The sequence below is a fragment of the Macrotis lagotis genome, chromosome 3, assembly GCF_037893015.1.
Source record: "Macrotis lagotis isolate mMagLag1 chromosome 3, bilby.v1.9.chrom.fasta, whole genome shotgun sequence".
In the NCBI taxonomy this organism is placed as follows: Eukaryota; Metazoa; Chordata; class Mammalia; order Peramelemorphia; family Peramelidae; genus Macrotis; species Macrotis lagotis.
In genome coordinates, this window is record NC_133660.1 from 284,189,024 (window position 1) to 284,210,654 (window position 21,631).

Genomic DNA, 21,631 nt, shown 5'->3' on the forward strand with positions numbered 1-21,631 from the left:
CTGAAGGTCTCATTATATCTGTTTCCTTTCTAAGGAAAATAGTGCAAATTTGGAGACAAAACCCAGATTTGAATTCCAATTTTGCTACTACTTGTGTGACTTTAGAGAACTCAATTCCTATCTCTGGGACTCATTTTTCTCATCTGCTGTTTACATCAGACTTTAATGTTTACTTTGCTTTGTATGCCTTATAATATGATAAAATGAGGGGTTAGAATGAATGACCTCTAGGATTCCTTCCAGTTCTAAAAATCTACGATATTTTTGAGTCTGGCTCTGTTCTTGGACATCTCCCAGAATCTCAGAGCAGGATGGGGTCTCATGGTACATCCAGTCCTTCATCCATTCTATAACTAAACAAACAAACAAACCAAAAAAACCTTCACAATCACTGAGAAAATCCACAGAGACTGTGAACAGAGAGAGAGATTGCTTTCACCTGTACAAGAAAATAATAAAAGATGGTTTGTTGGAGGAGATGTCACCTCAACTGGACCTTACAAAGGGGGAGGAACTTCTAAAATGTGGTGAGGGAGTAGAATGGAGAGTTCCCCCCTCCCCAACACACTTAAAACATTCTCAGGACCATGGAGATGTACCATGATAAGAACTTTTCCTAATAGATGCTCACCATCCTGACCATCATCTTATTTTTTTTATTGGAATGGTTTAACAGGCATTCAGCATGCTGTCTCTCTCCTGAAAAGGGATTTAGCCTGGGACCTGGAGTCAAAAGACCTGTATTTGAATCCTGGCTCTGTGGCTAGTCACTCGAGCTAGTCACTTCTCTAATTCTTAGTTTCAACGAATCACAGAATTTGAGAGTTGGGAGGGACCTCAACCAATCATACTTGAAATGAATCCTGAATCTAGCAGCCTCAACAAGAGGTCATTCATTTCTGTGGGAAGATATCCCCTAAAAGGAAAGCCTTCTGCCCTCAGAGTCTCTAGGCATCCCACCCCACTGCTGGACAGCTCACATTGTTAGCAACTTTCTGATGTCAAGACTAAATCGATCTCTTTGCCATTTTTCTGATTTGTAAAAGAGAGGATTGGACAAAATGATTACTAAGGTCTCTGAGCTTTAAGTTACTTGACAGGACCCCCCCTTCCATAAACTGGGGAAACATTTCCTGCTTGGGAATGTGCTTGGATTGGGGACCACCTGAACATGGACACAGGCATTTTCAACCCACACAGAGAGCTGAGGAGAGCCCACATGCAGACACGAGGGACTGGGGCCATTGAGACAGATTTATTCTTATCCAATGTTGCTGTAGGGTCCAGAGGGAACCCACAGACTCCTTAATTGGATCTGTAATAAGCCAGTGATTCCCCCTGTGGCATTCAGAAATCACTCGGTCATCTGCATCACCACAGGGAATTTTTCACTAGGAAGTGTGGCTGATGCTTCATTAGCTGCTCTCCTATCTCCCCAGATATGTATGAGGCACAAGTGCCTGCACACACACACACAAACATACATGAGGGGAAAGGGGAGAAGGATAGATGATGCCCTGAATGGGCATAAATTCAGAGGGGGTGAACTGGACTAATAGGATAGCCACTAAAGAGAGGAGAACCTGGGTAATTTTCCATGATTTTGATCACAACTGTATATACAAGCTGAAAAGTTTGAAGCATAGTCAGGGGAGACTTTATAGGCCAATCCTTGGTTTTACAGAGGAGGAAATCAAGTCTTAAAGAAGGGAAGGGGCTTATGCAGGGTCATCAACAGGTCAATGACAAGATTGGGGCTGTTCTGCATATATACTGCAAAGCCCTCATAGGAGAAGGTTCAGGCTCAAAAGATTGGGTTATTGAGCAATTCTATGGCCCTTCAAACTCATTCCTGTCCTCACAACAACCATGGGATATTGATGCTATTATTATTCCCATTTCACAGATGGAAGAAATTGAAACTGAGAAAAGTGAGGTGACTTGTGTAGGGTGATATAAGCTAGTATGGCAAAGTAGGTAATACATAGGATCTGGGGTTGGGAAGCCCCTTCAGATACTTCCTTGTTGTGTGACCCTGAGCAAGTCATTTAACCTCTTAAGTTTTTCTCATGTGTAAAATGAGGAAAAGAATACTGCCTGCTTCCCATGGTGCAATGCAATCTTCAAAGCACTTTACTAAGTGACTGAGAAAGGATTTGACCTAAGTCTTCTTGGTTCCAGCCTCTCGGTACCATGCCACCTGCTGGCAAGGTCCAGAGAGGCTGGCAAGGCAAGGCAACAAGAATTATTGAACACCAGCTATATGAAAGCCACTGTGCTAAGCCCTGGGGATACACAGAATGGCAAATGACAGTCCCTGCTCCCAAGGAACTTACCATCTAAGGGAGGGAGACAACAGGCAAACTACTCTATGTGAATGGCAAACTACTGGATAAAAAGGTAGACAGATCTCAGAGGGAAGGCACCAGTGCAAAGGCTTCTTGTAGAATGGGATAGGGGTTAGCTGGGCCTTGACAGAAGTCAGGAAGCAGAGTTGGGGAGAGAGATTGTTCCAGACTAAGAACAGCAAGAAAAGGACCTCAGAATGGAGGGTTCAGAGGGAGAAAGATATAAGAAAATTGGAAAAGGAAGAAGGGCTAGTTTGGAAAGAGCTTTGTCAAGCAGAACACGTTATATTTGATCCTGGAGAGGATAGGGAGCCTTTGTGTTGACTAAAGAAGGGCATGACGTGGTCAGACATGGACTTGAGGAAGTCCATTTAGCAACTGCTTGGAGAATGGTTTAGAATGGGAAGAGACTTGAGGCAGGATGACAGATGAGAAGTCTTGCAATAATCCAAGTATGAGGTGATAAGGTGTGCACCAGAGTGGTGGTAGTGACAGTGGAAAGACTGATGGCAATATATTGGATAAGGAAGGAGAGAGAGAGAGAGAGAGAGAGAGAGAGAGAGAGAGAGAGAGAGAGAGAGAGATCAAGGGTGATTCCTTGATTTGGAGCCTGGATGACTAGGAGGATGGTAGTGCTCTCCACAGTAATAGGGACATGAGGAAGAGAGGAATGCTGTGAGGAGAAAGAGAATGAGTTCTATTTTGACCATGTTGAGTTTAAGATGATAGTTTACACAGTTCAAGATGTCCTACAGGCAGTTGGAGATGCCAGGCTGGAGGTCAGGAAAGAGGTGAGGAATGAATAAGCAGATCTGAGAGTCATCAGCTTCAAAATGATTATTGAGTCTCCAGGAGTTGATGAAATCAACAAATGAAGTAGCAGGGAGGTAAGAGCTCAAGGCAGAGTCCCAAGGAAAAGCCACTGTTAAAAACAGGTACGACCTGGATGAAGATGCTGGAAATTATACCCAAAAAGGAGTGGTCAGACTGATGGGGGAAGAGCCGAGATGGGACGCATCGTGAAAATAGAGAAGAGAATAGCAATGAAAAGAGGGTGATGGAGCATGTCAAAGAATGCAAAGAGGTCGAGAAGAATGATTATTGAGAAAAAGTCACTGGAGTTGGCAATTAAGAGAGAATTAGTCATTTTGGAGAGAGTCATTTCTGTTCAAGGGTAGAATGGAAAACCAGCCTTCAGAGTCAAGAGGAGAGTGAGATGAGAAGAAAGGGAGGCACCTTGTAGGGGACTTTCTCAAAGAGTTCAGCCACAAAAAGGGGATCTCTAGAATTATTAGTAGAAGGGATGAATCAATCAAGTGAGTTTTTTGAGGATGGTGTAGATACGGTCTTGCCTCTAGGGAGCCCGAAAGATGCCAGTAGACAGAATTTGAAAATTAGGGAGAGAATGAAGATGATGGATAAGGAGGTGATCTGCTCGAGGAGATGGGAAGGATCGGAATGGGATTGCCTTGGCCAGGAGAAAGGCTATGAGGCAGAAGTGAGGAGACAGTGGTGGAAGGCAGCTGAGTGATCCGAATGATAAGAAGGGAAGAAGGGGGAGCTCTTGGTGAGTAGCTTCCATTTTTTTTTTCAGTGAAATATGAGGCAAAGAAGGTTTTAAGAGGGATAAAAAGGTTTAGAAGGGCCTCTGTGGAGAGTGGGAGAAGGAACTGATTAGGCAGGTGTAAAAGGATCGGCTTGTCTCTGTGAGAGCTCGGTGGAGATTATGGAACATAAATTTGTAGTGGCCCCGGGCAGTCCAGTCTACTGATTTTCTCCACCTTCATTCAGTAGCATGAGTAGGAGCCAAGGCAGGAGATGATGGGAGTAATCCAGGGCTGAGGCTTGGCAAGGAAAGATCAGTGATCAGATAAAGGGCCCAGAAGATTCAAGAGCTGAATTAATTCGCCAAGAGACTCAAGATATCCCAGGTAGTAAGGAGTAGAGCCAGGGCTGGAGAATTCAGGTTGTCTGACTTCAGATCCAAGGCTCTGTCTGCTATCACTACACCTTCTCTGAAGACCACATCAACAATTTAATTTGAGAAAGATTTATTACATATCTCCTATGTGCTAGGCTCTGGGGAGATGCAAAGCAATCCATACCTTTGAAGGGCTATATTTTAACAAGGATAGCGACACTTGCAGCGGCCTTTACTCTTTGCAAAGGCTATCCAGGCCTTTCTCCATTGAGCCTCCCACCAACCCCAAGAGGAAGCTCCTCAGACATTTTTGGTCCAGACTAATGTAAAGAGCTTCTGGTGGTAGGAAACTGCCCTCTGTAGATTGGCAACAAGTCTACAGCTTATAATTGTGCTAAGATTTGCCCAGGGTCACATAGTCAATATAAATCACAGGCAGGTCTTCATAGAAGGAAGCCTGATCCCAACCACTGGTCCATGCTGCCTCAATACAAACTGTACTCTCCTCATTTTCCAAATGAAGAGACCAAGGTTGTCCCTGGTACACAGTCACAAAACTGTTTGGCATTCAAGGTGAATCTAAGTCTTCCTGAAACTATATCCAACACTATTCATTACATTATATTGCCCCTCACAAGTGTCATGGGACTACTTCAGGAACTAGGACTCTTGGGAGCTGAAGAACCATTTGTTGACCATGATATAGAGGGTATTTCTAGAGAGATACCAGTTGCACCAGATATCTGGAACTCAACTCTTTGAACTCAAGCTTCTGTGACTCTTAGTGACTTTTTTTTACCTTTGCTTGATTCCTAGGCTTATAGGGGAAGGGGAGCTGCTGATCAGGTAGCCTTTAATGTTGGACTGAGGACCCTCTGAGTCTAGCCCTGATCCCAGTTGTGCTGAGTAAGAGAGAAGAGGTACAGACAGGTAGCATGAGGTAGTGGAAAGAACACGCACTGCCTCTAGAGACAGGGGATCTGGGTTCAAGTCATGGCTCTGAATTTAGCCATCTGTGTGACCTTAGCTTAATTCTGTCTTCTGGGACTCAGTTTCCTCTTCTGTAAAATGAGGTAATTGGGCTTGATAACTTCTAAGGTCCCTTCAAGGTCAAAATCCTGTGATTTTAGGCATAGCTTCCTGAGCTTCAGTTTCCTTTTCTGTAAAATGGGTGTGTGTGGGAGGGGAACCCTTGTAATCTCCTTTTCAAAAGGCTTCTGTGAGTGATGACCAAGAGATATAATTGGTGTGGAAATGTTTTATAATTTATAAAACACCAAAGGAATGCCAAAGATCATTCTTAATACCAACTTTCCTCAAAGAGTGCTCTGCTCCTTGAGTTTTCTAGGCCTGGGCATCCTGCTACAGAGTTAATTTCACCATTGACCGTGGCCAATTGTGTGGTCCAGACTGTATTGCCAAGTGAGATGGAGAAGGAAGGGGCTGCTGGGAACTGTGATAGTCACGGAGGGTTTCCTGGGGGAGGCAGACCTTAGCTTAGGGCTTGAAGGATCAGTAAAAATTGGATGGGGGCAGAGGCTCAATTTGAGTATGGATAGAGAAGTATGAATAAGTGAGGGGCATTCCCAGGGAAGAATTGATTAACCTACATGGGGATATATGAAAAGGATGAATGGGAGACAAAAAGTTAGACGGGCCAGATTGTGAAGGGCCTGAGGAATAAGGAAGATATCCTGCTCTTTCAACATAAATCCTGTTGGCAGATGGGAGCCATTGATGGTTATCTAGCAAACGTATGATCAGAACTGTGTTTAGGAATCAGCACTGAGTTTAAGAGGGATTAGAAGGAGGATTGTCTAGAGGCTACAAGATGAATCTTGCCCTGGGGAATTAGAAGACATGGATTCTAGTTTCAACTGGGCCATGAAAATGTTGTGCAAACTTGAAAAGATCCTCAAATGTCTTTCCTCAGTTTATTTACACACACCACCCCCCATTCCTAAAATGCACTCCATTCTCATCTCTGCCTCTCACATCGCTAGCTTTGGGCAAAAGGTCTGCTGTATTTGAATCACCTCTTCTGTGAAATTTCCTTTGATAGCCTCAATTTTTAGCATTCTTCCTCTCCCCAAATTATCTAGATATAGTTTGTATTCCCTCCCTCCAAATAGGCATGTACATTCTTTAAGGGAAGAGACTATTCAGGTTTTGTCTTTGCCCTTTTTTGTGATCACAAATTTCCTTGATGGAAATCTTTATACCTCTTCTGTAATTCCTAGTTAATAATGGGTTGTGGCCTTCTCATACCCACCACGTGTCTCTCCTTTGTCTTGAAGTCATCCTAAATTTTAATTATTCAGATACTGCAGTGGTCCATGACTCACAACCATATCCCATAGCTCACAGAAAATTGGTATTGAAAAAAGGTGAGCATTTGTTTCAGGTTGAAACTTGGGGTCATTAACAGAATTGTGAGGTTTTTCAAAGCCAGCCAGCTCATTCACCTCCTCCTGATAAAGGCTTTCATCAGAGAAGTGCAAAATGTGAAGAGAAGATGGGCTGCTTATAAGGGGAAAGTGAGGCACACTCAGTGGGCAGCCTCCATGCGTTTTTGGCATCCTCAGGATGGTCAAGAAAACCCAAGCAATGCCCTCAGCATGTTGGTTGGACCCTTTGTGGGGAACTTATGGAAGGATCTGGAGGAGAGTGGCATAGATCAGATAGATTTGGCTGGACTGCAATCTGCACCTTGGGAGGAGATGTCCAAAGGAAATTTCACAGAAGAGGTGATTCAAATACAGCAGACCTTTTGCCCAAAGCTAGCGATGTGAGAGGCAGAGATGAGAATGGAGTGCACTTCAGGAATGGGGGTGGTGTGTGTAAATAAACTGAGGAAAGGCATTTGAAGGTCAGCAAATGGGTTGGTGTGGCTGAAATGAAGAGGTCATGAAGGTGAAAATAATGTAAAATAAGTCTGGACAGGAGGCCTGGAACCATGTTGTGAAGGGGTCAAATCCCAAGCAGAAGGGTTTGTATTTGATGCAGAGACAAAAATGGAATAGGGGAAGGGGGGAAAAGGGGAAAAAGAAACATTTATTTAGAACTTGTGCTAATTGCTTTTTATAAATATTATCTCATTCAGTCCTCTCAATAACCCCCCAAGAGGTAGATGCTATTATTCTTCCCTCCCCATACACATAGTTGAGGAAACTGAGGCAAACAGGCAATGTGGCTAGCCTAGGGTCATGTACCTAGTAAGTATCTGAAGCCAAAATTTGGACTTAGGACTTCCTGACTCCAGGCTTAGCTATTTATCCTCTGCATCACCAACTGCCTCAAGGAACCAGAAAGTCAATTTTAAAAAATGGATTAAGCACTAAGTACCAGATACTGGCTAAACTAGGGGGTGCAAACCCAAAGAAAGCTAGCCCCTGATCTTCAGCTTCTAATTGAATGGAGAAAGACAAAACACAAAGGGAAGCTGGAGGGGAACCCAGCTTGGGGCAAGCAGAGCAACCTCCTGGAAAATGAAGAGATGATTGGCCTGGATGCCCTCCTCCAATGGAAGTTCTTGAAGGAGCTGTCCACCCTCCAATTGGAGGCAGGAGCCCCAGGAGCAGAAAATACCAAGGTGGTGTGAGTTCCAGGGTGGATATTATCTTGCAGGATGCTAAGCTGATAAGGAAGTCCCCCAGGTGCCCAAGTGCTCTAAATGATGGAGAAGCCCACAGATGGGCAACCAGGTGGGAAGAATGAAGGCAGTGGTGCAGTCTGAATTGTGTGTTAGGAAGATTATTTTTGCAGGTCTGATGAGAATAGCTTGGAGAGGGGAGAGACTGGAATTAGGGAGATCAATCTATGATGAGACTGACAAGGTCCTGAGCAGGGATGCTTGTAATGTGAAGGGAGAGAGGATGAATATGAGAGGGTTTGCAAAGGTTGAATCAACATGGGTTGGAGGTGGGGATGAAGAAAAGGGATGAGTCAATGGTGACTCCAAGGCTGTGAACAGCAAGGCTGGTGGTGCCCTCCACAGAATGTTTACAGGGAAAGAGGATGAACTTCTGGTTCCATTTTAGACTTGTTAAATTTGAACTGCAGATGAAAATTCCAGGTAGAGATGACAGGTGAAGGTAACATGGGGTTTTGAGGTGTGAAATCAGAAGAAGAGGGGACTCGGGACAGATGGCTTCAATTTCTTAAGGAAAGTAGGAGACAAGGTCATTTATCTGGTAAGAAAAGGTGTTAGTGAGGAAGAAATAGGGACTTAATGAGAGATGTGAAGTTTGGAATAGCTACTAGAGAGTATGTTAGAAAGAACTAATGGAAGGGGGGAAATTGCCATTTAGCGAGGGGGAGTTTCTGGAACCCAGCTGGCAATATTTACAGGTTGAATTTAGTGGTGTTCATGTAGGGAGGAAAGACAATGTGTGGTAGGAGAATCATGAGTTCAGGGGAATGGGTGGGGGATCTAAAGGTCGAGGATTGGCAGGGTAAGAATGGAGAAGCAGACAAGGGATTAAAGGAAAAGGGGGAATGGTGAGTGACGTGGTCAATCATAAATTCCAAGCTGTGAAGAGAAGAAAGTGAAACTGGCACAAAAATGACGAATTGGCAAATTATAGAAGGAAGAAGAGACTGGAAGTCATAGTGGATATAGTTTAGGAGGAGAGGGAAAAATGGAAGGAAAGGAATTCATGAGGGAAGAAGATAACCAGAGCTTTGGGTCATTGAAGTGGCTGATTATGATATCAAAGGGGCTGTCAACCTATCAATTGATAAGCATTCATCAGAATTTTACTATTGGCACATTTGTGGGTGGCTGGGGTAGAATTCAATGGGCATCATAGGTGTTGCAGTTGATAAACTGGGAGTCTGGGATGCTTAAAGGGGCATAAACCAATACATTAAAAATATATTAAATATATATTAAAACATATTAAATAATATATAATATTAATATATATTAAATAATATATGCTTAACATATATTAAATAATATATATTAAAATATAATATATTAATAATAATAATATATTAAAATCCTCAAGACTGAGAACAGAGGTTGGAATTGAGAGAAAAACCTAGAGAAAGAAGAGGGATTGATCTGGAGGCTAGCATAGTTTGGCAAAAAGAATCAATGCGGTGTAGGGGGGAAAGAGCTGAATGAGGAGACAGAGGACCTGGTACTAAATCTGGACTCTGATACTTAGTGTTAACTGTGACCTGGGGCAAGTCATTTCTTTTCAGTCTCAGTTTCCCCAATAGGCAACCTGAGGAATTTGGGCTAGATGACCTCCAAGGTCATTCCCAGCTCTGAATGTGTGATCCCCTGATTTTCATGGGGTCAGATGGAGTAAGAGATAGATGGAGTAAACCTCAAGGGAGGAGAGGCTGAAAAGTAATTACTACAATAGAAGGAAAGCCTGGATGTGGCAGCAGGGAGCAAGGCTGATGACTCCTCCTGGATCAGTGATAAAAGGAGCAAAGGAGAGGAAGCCAGGGATGCAGTGTGATCTTCTGCAGTGCCAGGTTTCTGTTCAAAGGAGGAGGTAGAAGGATGTGAGATTCAATTCAATTCAGTTTAAAACTTTGTTAAGCCCCTATGGTGTGCCAGCCAGCCAGTTAGATAGGACAGTAGAGACCAGAAGACCTGAGTTCAGATCTTTCCTCAGACACTTTCTAAACTTGTGACCCTGGACAAGTCACCTAACTCTACATGCCTCAGTTTCTCATCTATCAAATGAGCTAAGTAGGAAATGGCAAAGCACCGCCATGGAAACATCAAATAGGGTGGTGAAGAGTCAAACACAACTGCAACAACTGAACAATTTTACTAGGCACCAGGGATATAGAGCAGAGGCCACAGGAGAATAGACTTCAGGCTCAGAAAGTAACTGAATACAGGAGGTAGAAATGCTCAGGCGAGGCTTTCCCCTTTCTAGCTCATCCCTTACTCAGTTGTCAGATCTCCCCAAGGCATAGATTGGACCATCTCTCCTCTCTCTCCCCAGCCCTCCCCTTTCTCCTCCTTCTTCCCTCTTCCCTCTTTCTCTTCTCTCTTCTTCCTGTCTCTCTGTTTCTGTTTCTCTCTTTCCTTCTCTCTTCTACCTCTCTTTCTCCTTTCTTACCACCTTCTCCCTCTTCCTCTCCTTCTCCTCCCTTCCCCCCATACACACACACACACACACACACACACACACACACACACACACATACACACACACACACACACCCCTGTGCTCAATAAAATCCAATGATTCTCTATCACCTCTAGGATTAAACATAAAACCAGTTTGACTTCTAGAGCCCTCCAGAATCTTGTCACTCTTATATTTCTAAACTTCTTACACCTTGGACCCCTCCACCTACACTGTGACTCAGTGACTCAGGAGGCACTGGCCTCCTGGCTGTTGCTTATATATAATATTCCTTCTGCCTGGCACCCTCTACTTCCTCTTTTCTAACTCCCAGCTTCCTTCAAATCTCACCTTCTCCAAAAACCTTTCCCAAGTCCTCATTCATCTTAGCACCTTCCCTTTCCTTTTACAAGATATTTGACTTGATTGTACAAAGGTGTTTTCATGTGATTTCCCCGGAATACTGGGAACTCTTCAAGGACAGGGACTGCTTTTGCCTTTCACTGTATCTTTAGTACTCAGCACAGAATCTGGGATACAGTAGGTGCTTAAGTCTTGCTGATGAATCTGTCATCAGTAAACCTTTACCAAGCTTCTCCGGTATCCCACGTGCATGCTTCGCTCGGAGCTTCCTGAGACAACTGCAAAGCAATCCTTTTCCATAAAGTGGTTACATTCCATCAGGGAAGGCAACAGGGACACAAAGAATGAAATACAACTGGATTTTGGAGGCAGCACCAACAACTGGGGGGAGCCAGAAATGCTTCATGTAGGAGGAGCCAAGGGAGCTGACCTTTGAAGGAAGCCGGGGATTCCAGCTAAGAGAGCAAAATAAGGATGGAGAGCATTCCAGGCAGAGGACCCGGGGGCCTAGGTGTGGAGGCAGTATACACCATGTTATGTGTGGGGAAACAGTAGGCGAGGCATTTGGCTGGAATGCAGAGAGGAGGAGGGGATGTTCTATGTCAGGAGAGGTGGACTTGAGCCAGGTTGTGAAGGGCTCAACATGCCAAAGCAGAACAAGTGTTTCCTACAAGTAATGGGGAGCCATTAGGCCTTTATGAACAGGGAGTAGTATGTTCAGACATGCACTTTAACAATGGCATTTGGGCAGCTTGGTTTGGAGAGAAGAGAGAAAGGCAGGAAGACCAACTAGGAGCTTGTTTCTATTCTCCAGGCAGAAGTAGGCTGCCCCCATCTGCTCGAGACCTGTGCTGCTTATGGATGGTGTCCCCTCTGTGTAAAAGAGTTTGTGGGAATGGGCATGGGCCATTTGTTTCCATGGCTCCCCATTCTATACTCTGAGGAAAGGAGTCCTGGGCAGTTTCTGGGCTGGCCACTCCCATTCAACATCTCCAGTTTCTCCTCATCCCAAAATGGCGATAGGTTAGACTTGCCCAAAAGATACTCAGCAGTCAGAAGAATTAAACAGGGGAGGCGACATTGCTAGTGGGTCATCCAGATGGAGAAGTCCTGCAGGCAGTTGGAGATGTGGGTTTGAAGCTCAGGGGAGGAATCAAGCCTGGAGAGTTCTATGCAAGTAAAAGCTTGTAGAAATGCTTGTTGGGATCCACTTGGGGGAATCATTTTCCCAATGGTAATTGTGGGAAGAAAAAGATTATCGAGGGAGCATAGAGCTAGGATAGGACCTCAGAGACCAGCTGGTCTATGCCCTTCATTTATATAGGAGGAAATGAGACCTAGGGTGGTTAAAAGACTTATCCAAGATCACACAGGTAAACCAGTGGGCTTGAAACGCACGTCTTCCAACTCCAGAGCCAGTTTAGGAGAGAGTTTATAGACCAAAAAGAGTCAGGAATCATTTGAGCCTGAAAACTGTTATGTCCTGTCTGACTTCAAACCTGAAGCTGCCTCCTTCTAGCTTTTCCCTCCCCGCCCCCAAACACACACACACACACACACACACACACACACACACACACACACACACACACACACAGACACAGACACACACTATACAGAACCAATACAATCCAAAAACCATTTTTTGGACAGACCTATTAATCTCCTTCTCTTGGATTCACTCCCAACTATCCACACCCTCCTTAACAAGGAATAGTCCAAATGGAATACAATAGACTGGATGGGAACTGACCAGAGTAAGGACACTGAGACACCATCCTCTCTTCGGAGGCCAGTCTTCTACTAATGTAGTCCTAGGTCAGATTGTTTTGGCTGATGCTTCATCATACTTTTGGCTCCCCTCAAGCTTGTGGCCCACTCACAGGCCCAGGTCTTTTTCACACGGACCTTTGTCTAGTCTTCCTCTATCCTGTGCTGCTACATTTGACTCCTTAAAAGTCAAGCGCACGCCTTTGAACTTCCCGCTATTAATGCATGTCTCATCATTCTTGCTTTGGAGCATCATTGGGGATCCTAGTTCTGTCCTCCAGTATATTTTCTATCCCTCCTTGCTCTGGGTCCTCCAGGATTTTGAGGAAGTCACCGATGATCCCTTGATCCAAGATCCAAGAACTAAAGTTCCTTAGTCTGGCTTTCCTAGATTAGAAGCAGCAGAGTAGAATTCTTTATGGAGTCATCCAGGGGAGCCTGCCTCATTGAGGGTTGTCTTGCTCATCCTTCTCTTGAGAAGCTGTTGTGAGAAGGGAGAATAGAAACTGTCGCCTTGGCTCTCTTAGTTACCTAGGGGAGAGTCGATTTGTATAAGGAAATGAGTTAATGTTCCAGCCAATGAAGCCCTCCAATACTCCAGGCTGACTTTGGGCCCAGCTGTTCCACTTGGGATGAATCCACCTAACTGCGTTAGCACTCTGCCTTTGTCTCTTCCTCTTCTCCACATTCTGACCCTATGACCCTCACCCTCTCCTCAGTACCATAAGAACCATTCTGTTTCTTTGTGACTACCATTTCTCTTTCTCAATACTCAGAATCCATCCTCTTATCCCAGTACCTTCTAGAATTTTGCCAGGACTTAAAATTCATGCTCATGGCCTTTCCCCCCCCTTTCCACACGGCTCCTGTAGCTTCTCCACATTCTCCACAATCTCTCCGGGCTCCAGGAAGCAGCTTTGAGACACATCAAACTGTTTCCCCAAAGGCCTGTTTGCTCCTTTACCATCAATTCTCTGTTGGCCATCTTGGTTCCTCTTTTCCGAACCAAAGACTCCTTGGTAGAAGGAGGAAAGAAAAGCAGAAACAAAACAGGACATGAGCAATTCTGCCTTTTTTTCCTTCCTCCATTCTCATTATCCCATTTGCCCTGAGCGCTGCTTCCATCAATTCTTTCATCCCCTCCCTTGCTCCCAGCAAAGCTAAAACAGCCTCCGGAGTTTTCTTTGGCACTTCTCCCCAGACTCAGTTCCTCTGGCACTACATCATCGTTGACACAATTCCTCCAGCTCTGGTCTCCTTTGTAGGCATCCTCAACTCTCTTTCCCTCCTCTGTATATGTTTTAAAAATGAGAATTCACTGGCTTTAGCACACCCACAGTGATTGCTTCCTCTCTCACACTTCCCATTTTCCTTTCTCATCAGAGGTTGGCTTTTTTTAAGTTTTTAGAATTCTCTTCTTTAGAACCTCTCATCTCCAATGTCTCTTATGAATTCTCAACCCATGAAATCCTACCTTTAAAATTCACTCTCCCCAAGTCTACCATACTCAAAAGATTTATCTGCCACCTCCTTCCTGCCCCATTTGTACCTGCATCAAAGCTTACTTTCCCTTAACATTGGGTCTGGGGCTACTTGCACTGGGCCTAGTTTGGGCTCCTAGAGAGGGTTTTTTCCAAATTTGGACTCAAAGATTGGCATCTTACTGGGACCTTATCATATGTTGGCATTGACATATATCTGGCCAATTCCTGATCAACCCCATTCTTATTTGACATTGAGCTTGAGCTAGGTGAAATGGTTCTGGAAAAGGCAAGTGAAAAGGATGTCTCTGTACAACATTCCCCTCACTATAAAAAACATAATGTACACATCATGCCACCATTAATTTGATTGACATGATCGTCCTCAAAACTGAAGGACAACTTAAAATTCCTACAACCTTTCCAAACTAGCTTCTCTTTAGGCACATCATCACCATCTTACTCTTAAGATCTTTGGATCTTATCAATGGATCTTAGTCCATATCAAATTTCATCCTTAAAAGAAAGTCTTTCATTTATTTATTTTTCCAATTACATGCAAAGGTTGTTTTCAACAATCATCTTTTTGTAAGGTTTTGAGTTTCACATTTTTCTCTCTCCCTCCCTACCCCCTTTCCTCTTACCTCCCCTTGACAGAGAGAAATCTAATATAGGTTACGCATATATAATATATAATATATATTTTTGTTAAGCATATTTCCATGTTAATCATGTCATAAAAGAATTAGAACTAAAAAGAGGGAAAAACAGAAGAGGGAAAAAATATGAAACATGAAAAATCTTTAAAATTGAAACTAGTCAGCTTTGGTCTGCAATCAGACTTGCTCATTTCTGTGGATGTAGTTCCAAATTACTGTCCAGAATGGTTGGATCAGTTCACAACTCTACCGACAATGCATTAGTGTTCCAGTCTTCCCACATCCCTTTCAACATGGATTAATTTCCTTTTTTTTTTTTTTTTTGCCATATTGGTTGATCTGATGGGTGTGGGGTGGTTCCTTGGAGTTGTTTTAATTTGCATTTCTGTAATCAATAACGATTAGAATATTTTTTTCCTATGATTATAGATAACTTTAATTTCTTCATCTGAGAACTGTCTGTTCCTATCCTTTAATCATTTATCACTTGGGGAATGACTTGTATTCTTATAAATTTGACTCAGTTCTCTATATATTATAGAAATGAGTCCTTTATTAGTTGTAAAACGAAAAATTCTTTTGAGTCCAATCCCATTGTTTTGCAGATTAGAAAATTTAAGGTTGAAAAAGGTAGTGATTTTGCCCAGAACCACCTAGGGAATACATATAGGTTTGAGTTTGAAACTCAGGTCCCCAGCAACCCAGGTCAGTGCTCTTCCAACTACACCACACTGTCTTTAGCAGGATCGAGGGAGAACTCTTAGACAACTGTCTAGAACACAAAAGCTTGTTGTCATTTAGTCATGTCCAATTCTTTATGATCCTATGGACTATTTTTTTTCCCTGGCATTTTCTTGACAAAAATCTGGGAGTGGCTTGCCATTTCCTTCTCAGTAGATCACCTATTTTTTTTGGTCAGTTATCCATTATGATCTGTCCCTTTTTAATAAGTCTAAATGGCATAGCTCAGTTTCATTGAGCTACACAAGCCTTCTGCCACAATAAGCAAGTGATCCAGGATTTTTTTTTAGGCAAACTGGTTGAGTGACTTGCTCAGGGTCTCACAGTTAGTAAATGTCTGAGGCTGAATTTGAAACCAGGACTTCCTGCCCGGAACTTTATCCACTTTACCACCTAGCTGGCTCAGACTACAAAGCATTGCGTGGTGCTACCTGAGAGGTTTGACATAAGTGCTGAAGAGAGAAGACTTGTTTTCAGTTTTAAAGGTTAGGACAGCTTCATGGAGAAGGGGTGCCTGAACTGGAGATGGAAGGATGGGTAGTATTTCCATAAGACATATGAAAAAGAAAGTCAAGAGAATGACACAAGCAAAAATGTAGAGATGGGGAATAGATAGAACGTTTATGAATGCGTACAATTTTCTGCAGGGAATTTTGGCAGTGCCCAGTTGTGACCTACTCCTGTCAGAGCTACAAGATGAACTAGAAATAGACTGGTGATCTGAACCTTCTGGTCCTGATGATAGACCATACTCTTTCCCTCCAGGGCTTTGCCAAGATAGAGCTAAGTCCCCATGTCTATGTCCATCTTCAGGCTTCCAGAACCCCTGAGATCCCTCAGTCTGGAACCTTAATCCTATGTTCAAACCCTGGAACGAGAATTGAGTCTGCCCCTCTACTGGTGCCACGAGGGAGTTCTGAGGTTGGCCATATTTTCTTTTCTCCGGTAGTAGGTGAAAGATCTCATTGGAATCAGAACTGCGTACTCCATAGAACCACTGTTTTCTGTATCAGAATATCTGGGGGTATCTAGGGGTCATTTTACCAGACTCCTCATTTCATAGATTACAGGTCTGAGCCTCATTCAGAATTGGAAGAAAACTCCTGGGTTTCTGCTCTCAGTTGTGAGGCTGTTTAGGATTTTCTTGGCAAAGATCCTGGAGCGCTTTGCCATGTTCTGCTACAGCTCTGAGGCAGAGTGAAGTGACTGATCTAGGGTTAATATGTGGCCTCTGGTCCAATCTGAAAGTAATCCCCACTAGAACATGCCTGACAAATGACTTCCACTTTCTGCTTAGAAAACTCCAAGGAAAGGGAATCTGTCCCCTGCTTTGTCCCTGGTGCTGCCCTTTGAAGTCAGATACTAATTTAATCCCACCTTCACAGGTCAGCTCCTTGTAACATGGAAATAGTTCCCTTTTCTCTGAGGTCCAGAAAGGTGAGACAGTCCTTGCCCCAGCATCATACAAAGAGGAAACAGCAGTTTCAGAATTTGAACTCAGGTCCTCAGAATTTAAAGGCATTTCCTTCCCTCTTATGTGTCCCTCTCTCCTCCCCTTTATCTCAGGGACTTTACATGCTCTCAGGTCCCTCCCTTCTCTGCAACTCCTCATTGGCAGGCTCTCACCCACGCATCCTGTGGCCAATAGGTTTAGGACCTACTGGTCTTTTTCCCCTTTAATGAATGCCTCCTCCTATGCCAACCCACACTTCCTTTAGATCAAGGCTTGCTGTGAGCTCAGCCCTCTTCTGGAGGCTTGGGGGTTTAGACACGATTATAGGGCAGGAACCTGCCCTTGAGGGACTTCTAATCTAATTGGGGAAGGACCGGGAGGTCCTCCACCTGAGAGATGACTAAAGCAGTCCCTCAGGAGGAGAGGTCAGGCTATATGGAAGAGGCTGGGTTGTCTTTCAGTGACCGGAAATGACGGGGTTTGGAGGTGAGGCCTTAGTGATCAAGTCAAGCTCTGTCCATGTCCAAGGTGAGGGGTGGGGGTGGATAGCGGATCTAATGAGATGAGGGGCTTACAGTCATTTGCAAACATAGACAACTGTTAGAGAAGGGGATTGGCTTGCCAGCTTAGCTAGTAAGTGGCAGACATTTCCACAATTGGAACTGGGATCACAGAAACAGCAGTCATATATGGCCAAGAATCTCATCTTCTTGATGTGTGATCATTCAGCTTCCGCCTGAAGACTGTAAGTGAGCAGAAAGCTCCTAGCTCTTCAGGCTACTGGAGAGAAGCAGCTCTGATGGTAAGAAAAAAGTCCCTGACATCAAGCCTGAACTAACCCCCTGCAACCTTCCCCAAGTTTTCAGGGTTCAATCCTTTGAGGTCTTGTAGACTGAGTCCCAGCTCCTTCCCTTGTGGTATCCGAAGATGACCAGGACTTCCCTCCTTACTTCCAGACTTGTCCACTCCAGGCTCACTCTCCCATGTCCCCTCAGTCCAAGATAGCACAATACCTCTTGAAGGACCGAGGTAGACATTTCTCTGTATCTGTTCCCAGATTTGTAGGATGAAGGGGGTCTCCATCTGGCTAGGGAATCATAAGAAATGTAGTCTTCCACCTGAAAGTTGCTAAGAGAAGATATCTTGTCTGGGGATGATGAGAGTTTCATCCTAGGGAATGATAGGAGATGGAGCCTTTCCTTGTTCTAGGTGTTGGAAAGGACAGTCCTCACCCAAGGATGATGGGAGTTGTGGTTCTCGTCTTAGGAGATGATGGGAGATGTAGCTTTCTCTCTCAGTCTAGGGGTTCCAAGCAGATAGCTTCCTTCTCCACTTCTCTACCCATTCGTGGGTTTTCAGTTCCCAGCCCTAGGAAAGGGGGGAAGGAGCCTTCCCTTCTGTGACCTCCCCTGGGTCCCCGCCTCCCAGCAGGAGCCCCCCTAGACGGCTGTGTGTGTATCTATATATCTATATTATATATATATTTCCTTTCCTTTTTTTGCTTTCTTCTTTCTGTTGGTTTGTTGTTTTTCCTAAAAGGGCCTTAGGCAGCCAAGCCCTGGGGCAGCGCTATAGCTGCTGGGGCTCTGGGGAGGGGGGAGGGGGGAGGCTAGAGGGGCAGTGGGAGTGGGCGGAGAGAGGAGGATGGGTAGTCAGGGGCAGCTCAGGTCTAGTCTCTCACCTCACCTCACCTGCTCCTAACCCTGACCTTCCAGTGTCACCTCCCCTTCAGACATAGCATCCCCTTTACACGGGAACTTGGTCCACTCCCCCTTCCCTGATTGCCCTTGGGCCTTCATCCTGCCTGGCCTCCATTCTCCTAAGCACACAGGTCCAGACCCCCCCCCCCCCAGTCCACCCAGTTCTCTTTCCTACCTCATTCCCTCCATCCCTTAATCCATTTTACCTGAGGGTTGCACCCCAGACACCCCAGCTGTCCCAGCTCACTCAGGTCTCTCTTGTATCTCTTCCTTACCCCTTGTGTCTGGGGCTCCTGTCAGCTCCCAGATCTCTGGTGCCTCCATGCCCACCCCACCCGGTCCATTAGAACCACAGCTTTCATCCGAAACCCAGTACCTGTCAGCCTGTGGCCCCAACCCCTTAGGTCTGACCTCAGGTCCAGCTCGGCTAAGAGTGAGGAGAGAGGGAGAGAAGCAGGGAGAGGAGAGAAGAGGTGAACAAGGGAGGTACCAGGGCCAGAGGACAGACAGACAGACAGACAGAACAAAGTTGTACGGAAAAGAAAAGGCAAAGCAAAGAAAAAAAGTTGTCTTTATTTTCATCCGGGAGAACCCTCTTACACAGCTCTGTTTTGTAATTTTTTTCTTCATGCTAAAATCACTGGGCCTATTTGTTGATGTAAGTTACCTGAATTCCGTGGTATGCTCTCTTCTTTTTTAAAAACCAAACCGATCACAGACACCCTCCCCCCCCAAGAGAAACTAGCCAGTGCCCCTGCCCTTGCCAGTGGCCTTGTGTCAATGCTGCTGCTGACCCATTTAAAGCTGTTTTTAAAACAACCACCACCAAAAATAAGACAAAAAAAGAACCAGACCAGTAGACTTTCTTGCTTTTTGTTGGGTTTTTTTTCGTTCCGTTTCTATTTGCTTTTCTTGTTTTTTCCTTTTGGTTTCTTAAAAACGAACCCAAAATTCAAAGAGAACAAAAAAGAGAACCGAGAACCCACAGCGCAGAGTCCCTCCCGTGGGCAGAGTCCCTCCAGCGGGCAGAGTCCCTCCAGTGGGCAGAGTCCCTCCCGTGGGCAGGCCCCCGGCGCCTAACTATCGCCCCCCTGGGCCGGCTCGGGTCCAAGCCCTAGGTAGCCTGTGGGACCAGCTAATTGGAACCGATTGGCGATGTTTGTGATACAGGCCTGTTTCTCTCTCTGACCCCCGGCCCGTCCTCGTCGGCTGCCCCTGATGCCCTCTCTTTTCTCTTCTCTCTCTTCTTCTAGGAGGCGAGTTAATTTTGCCCATTATTACGGAAGACTCCCTAGACCCCCCTCCGGTGGCCACCCGCTCCCCCTTCGTGCCCCCGCCCCCGACTTTCTACCCCTTCCTCACGGGCATGGGGGCCACCCAAGACACCCTGCCCCCGCCCGGGGCCCGGCGGCCCCCCGCGGGGCCACCCCCGTGCCAGGGCGGGGAGCAGGATGACAGCGACTGCGAGGAGCCCATCGAGGCGTCGGGCTTCGCCTCGGGGGAGGTCTTTGACTCCAGTTTGCCCCCCACGGACGACGAAGACTTTTACACCACCTTCCCCCTGGTCACGGACCGTACCACCCTCCTGTCCCCCCGCAAGCCTCCTCCCCCCCGGCCCAACCTCAGGACAGACGGGGCCACGGGGGCGCCTGGGGTCCTCCTCGCCCCCTCCGCCCTGCCCCCCAATCTGCCGGCCGGCAAAATGAACCACCGCGACCCGCTGCAGCCGCTGCTGGAGAACCCGCCGGTGGCGGCGGCGGGGGGCCCCGGGGCGCCCACGGCCTTCGAGCCGCGCCGGCCGCCTCCCGCCCCGGCCCCCGGCGTGACGGCCGCCCCCGGCTTCCCCCGTGTCCCCACAGCCAACCCCACGGGGCCCGGGGAGCGGGGCCCGCCCGGCGCCGTCGAGGTGATCCGCGAGTCCAGCAGCACCACGGGCATGGTGGTGGGCATCGTGGCGGCGGCGGCGCTCTGCATCCTCATCCTCCTCTACGCCATGTACAAGTACCGCAACCGCGACGAGGGCTCCTACCAGGTGGACCAGAGCCGCAACTACATCAGCAACTCGGCCCAGAGCAACGGCGCCGTAGTCAAGGAGAAGGCCCCGGCCGCGCCCAAAGCGCCCAGCAAGGCCAAGAAGAACAAAGACAAAGAGTACTACGTGTGAGCCGCCGGCTTCGCGGTGCCCGCGATGCCCGAGGGAGCCGCCGGCCCGGCCAGCCGCCGCCGCCCCTGCCCGACCCCACCCCCCGGGGCCGGGCCCAGGGCCGCCTCGGACTTCTCTCGCCAAGAGGAAACGCAAAAACAAGGGGAAGCAAGGAAAAGGAAACCACGAAACCAGTGCCCCCTCCTCGGTTTTCCTCCCCGTCCACCGTGGTGGTCTCCAGAGCTGCCTCCCCTGGGCCAAGGGAGACCGGAGAGTGAGGCCTTGCAGCTCCCACTCCCAGCCCTGGATTGATTTATTTTTTTAAAGTGGGGGGATGATTTTCTTTAGGGGGGGCGTGGGGGCGGGAAGGCAGGCAGGGGTTTTGTAAAGTGTTCGCTTCTCGTCCGGTTTGTTTCCTCAATTCCCCTTCTTTCCTTCCCTGCCTAATTCCTTTCCTCCCATCCTTCTTTCCTTCCCCCCCTTCCTTTCTCCCTTCCTCCTTCCCTCTTTCCTTGCTTTCTTTCCTCCTTCCTTCCTTCCTTCATTCCCTCCTTCCCCCCTCTCTTCCTTCCTCCTTACCTCTCCTTTCTTTCTTCCCTCCTCCCATCCTTCCTTCTCTCCCTCTCTTCCCTTCTCCCTTTCTCCTTCCCCCTTCCCCTGCTTTCTTTCCTCCCTCTCTTCCTTCCTACTTCCTACTTTTCTTCCTTTCTTCCCTCTCTTCCTTTCTCCCTTCCTCCTTCCCTCTATCCTTTCTTTCTTTCCTCCCTTCCTCCCTCTCTTCCTACTTTCCTCCCTTTCTTCCCTCTTCTCCTTTCCTTCCTTCCCTCTTTCCCTTCTTTCCTCCCTCCCTCCTTCCCTTCCTACTCTTTTTTCTTTCTTCCCGCCTTCCTCTTTCCCTATTCTTTCCTCCCTCTCTTCCTTCCTTCCCTTCCTTCCTTCTTCCCCCTATCC

At 46.4% G+C, this 21,631-nt stretch overlaps 1 protein-coding gene across 7 annotated transcripts in view; it reads left to right on the top strand.

The window, feature by feature from the left end:
* NRXN2 (neurexin 2) overlaps positions 1-21,046 on the top strand; it is a 153,553-nt gene extending 132,507 nt beyond the window's left edge. For 6 of the 7 annotated variants that reach the window (XM_074231151.1, XM_074231152.1, XM_074231153.1 and 3 more), the window contains one exon: positions 19,791-21,046. In XM_074231151.1, coding sequence (XP_074087252.1) covers positions 19,791-20,701 — 911 coding nt within the window. In that variant the 3' untranslated portion in view covers positions 20,702-21,046. The remainder of the gene's footprint in view (positions 1-19,790) is intronic. The other variant, XM_074231155.1, reaches the window with a different exon arrangement.
* Positions 21,047-21,631: the final 585 nt, after the last annotated feature.